Source organism: Poeciliopsis prolifica, unplaced genomic scaffold, assembly GCF_027474105.1.
Source record: "Poeciliopsis prolifica strain line A6 unplaced genomic scaffold, Auburn_PproV2 SCAFFOLD010, whole genome shotgun sequence".
Classification (NCBI taxonomy): Eukaryota; Metazoa; Chordata; class Actinopteri; order Cyprinodontiformes; family Poeciliidae; genus Poeciliopsis; species Poeciliopsis prolifica.
In genome coordinates this window covers 5,660,094-5,666,093 of record NW_026562385.1, presented here as the reverse complement: position 1 = coordinate 5,666,093, position 6,000 = coordinate 5,660,094, and the positions used below count along the sequence as shown (strand labels likewise).

At 36.9% G+C, this 6,000-nt stretch overlaps 1 protein-coding gene across 1 annotated transcript; it reads left to right on the top strand.

Moving 5' to 3' along the window:
• Nucleotides 1–1,155: 1,155 nt before the first annotated feature.
• On the top strand, nt 1,156–2,579 carry LOC129363244 (myeloid-associated differentiation marker-like). The gene has a single exon (XM_055035220.1). It carries the CDS (start codon nt 1,326–1,328, stop codon nt 2,187–2,189), a length of 864 nt encoding a protein of 287 aa, XP_054891195.1. The 5' UTR covers nt 1,156–1,325; the 3' UTR covers nt 2,190–2,579.
• The last annotated feature ends 3,421 nt before the right edge of the window (nt 2,580–6,000 follow it).

The window sequence follows — 6,000 nt, the reverse complement described above, 5'->3', positions numbered from 1 at the left end:
AAAGCATCTGATTACTGATAGTCTTACATGGAGATCACTGTAGTGGTTATAATTGCCATGTCCTCCAGTCTCTTTCACTTGCTGGACACAACCCTCTATAATTTTACAGGCGCTGTTGGCAGTAGTTTCAGGATTATCATGCACAAAGCCACACCCAAAACTAATTCATCCTACACTGGGATGTTCAAACCCACTTTTTTGTGTTTTTTTTTTCCCTTTTGTAAGTCAACAGTAATTACTTAGAATAATGGGATTTTTTTTTCTTTAGATTTTTTATGATGACACACAGGCACGCAATATGTTTGCAATAATGATTTAAAATACATCCAGCAAAATGCTTCAACTTAACTCTAATCTTTTTAAATCAACATGAATCTTACGAAAACATGATAGCATTGCTTGCAGTTGTTTAACAAAGGAATTTTGTATTTTTAGCTTTTCATTATGTTGCGATGTTATTCCCTCATCAACTACAACTAAGCATTGTTTAGCATGGAAAAAACCTGTTTGACAAACAATAGCACAGAGACAGGTGTCTCTGTTGATACTGCAACATTTGTTTGTTTATTTTCATTTGTTTCTATCTAATAATCTTTGAACAACTCAAGATACTTCAGTCCATTGTAAAAAGACCCAAGAATTGAACCAAAAACAAGTGTGTTTATAGGTCCATTAGGTTCCAGATATTAACATTGTCAACAGAAAGTAGATGTCATTGGTTCAGTCAGTTTTAGGAGAACAATAAAATATTTTCCTCAGTCTTGCAGTGACCTGCTTTAAAATTCAAAGTGCTGTCAAAGCGTCCTTCAACAATTTCAGAGCTTTGCATTTTTGTGGTGACAAGGGATAAATGTTATTCACTTCACCGAGTTAGGATTGCCTTAAAATGATTTTACCTTTGTTTCAAAGCAATCGCTCAAGAGAACACAGAGACTGCTATCATTGTCATGAACACAAAATCAGCCTACACCTCGTCAGTGTCCTAGATATGAGCTGTAAGCTTAGTTTGCATCAGGGACCAAAGTCCAGAAAAGACTGTGAAGCTTACTTGATAACACCCATCCAGCGTCCAATCAGTGGCTTGAAACAGGTACCATAAACAGAACAGATAAGCCTAAGATGCTCAGCAACAATATACTCTACACCTGTGTTTCTGTTTCAAAGACAACACCTCTAAGAAGGCTTGCGTTCATGGATTTCTTCATCGAGATCAGGCTGCACAATCCTGTCATTGGAAAGCTTGCTGAATAGCACTACAAAAGGAGAACTGACTGAAATAAGTCAAGGTTTTTCATTTGGTTGGACAGATTCATCCTGGAGCAGCCATGGCCTACATGAATTTGAAATCCATCACCCACCCTGTGGGGATCTTACGAATATTGGCGGTCATTGTCACCTGCATCACTTTCAGCCTGGTGGCCTCAGTGACACCTGACTCCTCGCCATACTGGGGATGGTGCATGTTCACCTGGATCTTCTGCTGCTTCTTCACCCTTCTCATCCTCATCCTGGAGTTCACCACCATCAGCACCAAAGCGCCTTTTGCCTGGGAAGACTTCACTGCTGCCTTTGCTATTCTGTCGAGTGTAATGTGCCTGTGTGCCGCCATCATGTACCCTACATTTTTCGCCTGCAACACATGTCACCGCCAGATTGGAGCCTCTGTGGTATCCTGGATTTGTTTTGCAGTGTACGTGGCTGAGGTGGTCCTAACACGCCTTCGCCCGAGTGGACAGGATAATGGATTTCTCTCCACGCCACCGGGAATAATGAAGATGCTGGAGAGCTTCTTTGCATGTCTCATCTTCCTGTCATTGGAAAGTGGCCACTATTCAGGTCACCAGTACGCCACGGGGCTGAACTGGTGTATAGCTGTGTACTCCCTGTGTTTCATTTTCACCATCACCATAATCCTGCTCACTCTTGGAAAACTTACCGTCTATTTTCCTTTCCCTTTCGAAATGGTTGTGATTGTCTGTAATGTTTTGGCAGCTGTGATGTACCTAACAGCCATGGTTATGTGGCCACTGTATTCTTTTCGCAACAATAAGAGACCAGTGGCCTGTGGCCGGCCGTGTTCCTGGGATAAATTGGTTCTGATCACCGTCGTGACAATCTTCAACTCTATTGTATACCTACTGGACTCAATCTACTCCATACTTGTAGTATTTGTTTTCAGAAATGAATGAGTTGCTGTTCATCAAGACTATTACAAAGGGACTTAAACTTTAAATAGTGTTTTCTGAACAACAAAAAAGACTATTTCTGTACCAGTAGTTGATTGCTGATCAGCTTTTGCTTCTCAAACAATTATATGTGTAATGGAAAAGATTACCCAATTGGTTATATGACACAGTCAAGAAAGACGTTTGGTTAAACATTAGACATGTGATATCATTGTAATAAAATGACAAATAGCTTAGTAAAGCTTTGAATCATGAGGGCAATGAAGTGGAAATAACACTGCACTCATACTTTAATTTTATTGTCAAGCATTTATTGTCATTAATGTTAAACTGTGTCAAGTCGGAGTGAAGCTATGCTCCGAGATTAATAAACATTTATACATGTCTGAATTACTGCATAGTATTATCTTGTATTCTTTAGTCCAAACAAAGATGCACAATATTAAGATTTGTACTAAAACTAGCAAAACAATTCTGCATCTCTGATTTTGTAGTATATGTAATTACATTTTCATTTAATCCAGGTTGTAAAGGTTAATGGACATACTACAAAATAGTATGGTGAATTAACATTGTAACTTCAAGATATAACATAAATGATGACAACATAATCTCTCATGCTACACCATACATACACTGATAGTGATTAGCTCTCCTCAGCTTTCCTGAAGCTCGAAGTGACTGACATGATCGGAGAGTTGGACTTATTTTCTCATTAGTTCAGATTCTAAATATTTGATCACTTCAGGATAAACCAGATATTGGCATCAACACTTTTAAATGTCCTTAACAGTCTAGTGTGAAAGTTGGAAAAATAAATAGCTGATTCTGTACACAAATTTGAACATGCTGCTTTTCTATAAATGTCACTGTAACCAGACTCAGAAGAGGTAAACAGAGAGATTTGGGTTATTCTAAAAAATGCCAGCTCAGGGATGAAGTGTCTTTACTCCACTACATAAATGGACCCAAGTATTCATTTACAGAAGTGAAAGTGCAGGACTAGGTTTGGAACAAACAGGGTCAGTCTTTAGGTTTTACAACTTCAACTTATCAGACAACTGTTTCAGTAAAGAATATAGGGCACAGCTGGATATGTGTGAGTGTGGGTGTGTCTTTTTTTACAACCTTTGGGTCAGTTATGCAAAGTGGACCACAGCAATTATTTATTGAGTGAAAAAAGCTATATTTTGTGTTTTTATAGATTTCTTTCATTCAGGTTTCTAAACTAAATGAAGGATTTTGTGTATTTTCAGGATTTTTTTGTTGTGTTGTTTAAGACACTTTTTAAAAGGACAACATAAATTGCAAATTGATTTATCTTTTTTTTATATTTTTATTTATGTTGAAATCACTTAAAAATTAAATGTTTTGTTTCCCCCAATATGAAGGTATTTTTAGGAACTGTAGATTTATCATCATATGGAAAACATTTATTCATTTCTTGATCATTTTTTAAAAATTGCATTCATAACTGGAATGTCCGTGTGGAAACACACCTATAGATACAGAAAAAGAGCGCAATCAAAGAAAGATGGAAAAAGACAGACTCAAAAAGAGAAAATTATGCAACAAGGACGAGAACAAAAACACAGAGCTGGTATTCTAGACTGAAACCATGTGTGGGAAAAGTAGAAAAGCAAATCCCTCAATCAGGAAGCAGCTGCAGCTTATTGAGACGAATCTTTTAAAAGGCATTTTTCCCTTTCAGCTTCTTTTTTTTTTTTTTTCATAGTTATTTTTTCGGGCAAGGCTAAAAAGAGAGAAAATATGACTTCAATTACTTCTGTTCTTTTTTCACCGATTAGAAACTTTAAAAGACGTCATCAAAGTCAGACTTCTAATCCCTCTGCTATTGTGTCACCTGGTATTTCAATCTGTGTGAGTGAACTCGGGTCAAATAGAGCAGCTGAAGCGTGAAAAGGTTGCTGTTCTTCTCATGTCAGTCTGACAATGAACGCATTTATGCGAAAAGACTATAAATGGTCAAAAACTATGGACAAAAAACTCAAACCTGATTTGAATTACAAAGGGAACAATCAAATTCAACACTTTGCGTTTTGAAATTCTCATCTTCCTGGATGAACTGGAACAATAGCTAAAAGAACAGGCTGTGAAACAGGAATGAAGTCGACAAAAAAGACACTTAGTCTGTCTCAATGCAAAAGCAGACTATCAACTCAGTGTGATTTGATGGGTAGAGTTCATTTTCAAATGTTGCCGCAGATCTTCGTCAAATTTCAATCTTACCATGACCGGGTCATTATAACATATAATATAACATATAAAGCTTTGATCAATTTTTTTTTAATTGGAAACTTCATTAATTATTTGGAAAACATGGAATATACTAAAATGCTCTATATAATACTTATTTCAAAAACAGTATTAGATGTCAATTTCAATGTTTACTGATATAGTTTTTTCTGTTACACAATACTGATTGCATACATACGTCTTTCTTTTCAATTGCGAAGAAAATGTATGAATACAAACATTTTAGAAGAATAAAAGTAAATTTGTCACATGAAAACTTTCGCTCAATATTATAATGTCAATTGAATGTTAGTCAAACAATAAAGCCTTGAAGTTTAATCTCTCCTAGAAGAACAATAAAGTCCTAAAACCCTGCATATTTATGTGCTTCCGTTTCAGCAGGGACTATTACTTTGTAACGAACGCAAATTGTTTTCTCAGAAAAGTTCCAACCAGGTGTACTCAGATGGAGTACACCTGGTGTACACCTGGTCTGAGTACACCTGGTTGATAATCTCAGACTGAGATTATCAATCTGATAATCTCAGATAGTATGCTCTTTTACAACAGGAAGATCTTCAGCTATAAAAAAGAAAATATGTTCCTTTTCAAATCACATGGTTGGACGATGATAATACAGTAAAACTCAGATAAAGTGGTAAAAATTTAACTGTAGACAACCTTTGGAGAACTAACTTTGGTTATCTGTGTAAATATAAATGTGGTTCCTCTCTTCAGTGTGTTTAACCCTGCAGCTTCGTCCGCTTCTGTCAGAGTTGGTGTGTTTTTCATAAACAGTTCCCCCTCATGTTTGAAAAACACACTGTGAAAGACATGTGGTTCATAAAGTTGAATCCGTAAGATAGTCAGACTCAGTCGATTACAAAAATGATCTCGTTTTGTTGAATATCCACAGCCGTAGTTTTTACAACATCCTTAGAATTTCAAGAATCTGTTTCTGAGACAGTGATTGTGAACCGCATCATCTTATCTCAGATGTATTTCCAAAACGCTTGCAGATCTAAATGGATTTATGGCCCCCACCCCAGCAGGTTCTGAACAGGAGGTGTCCAGAACAGATGACCAAACCATCGGAGAAGTTATGAAATTCCTCTGAATATGAATGACCTTCACTTCAGCTGGTTCTGTCAGAATCTTGATCTTTCGATCAGAATTCCTGTCTCATGGCTAAAGGAGAGGGTCGGAATCCAGACGGACCAGTAAACAGAAAACTTTTCAGCTCAGCTTCTCACCATTACAGATAACAACAGCGCCCTCATTACTGCAAGCAGAAGATCAGTTCTGTGTATCCACCTCCTACTCCTTCCTATTAGATGACTTCTTACTAGAGCACCACTGCTCAATGCAGAGAAATTCAAATATTACCTCTGTTAACTGTCTAATACTGAATAATATGGAACACTACCTGGATAAATCAGACACCTTTAATTTATGAGATTTAAACCTATGTTTGGTTAACATTTTGAAGTTCATGGCATTCAGCTGCTGAAACTCACCTTCAGGTCAATCTGACACTCTCAGTTTTTATCTGCTGAAG

Excerpts from the sequence above, each read along its gene's own strand:
- LOC129363244 (XM_055035220.1), top strand. The coding sequence starts at position 1,326 with ATGGCCTACATGAATTTGAAATCCATCACCCACCCTGTGGGGATCTTA.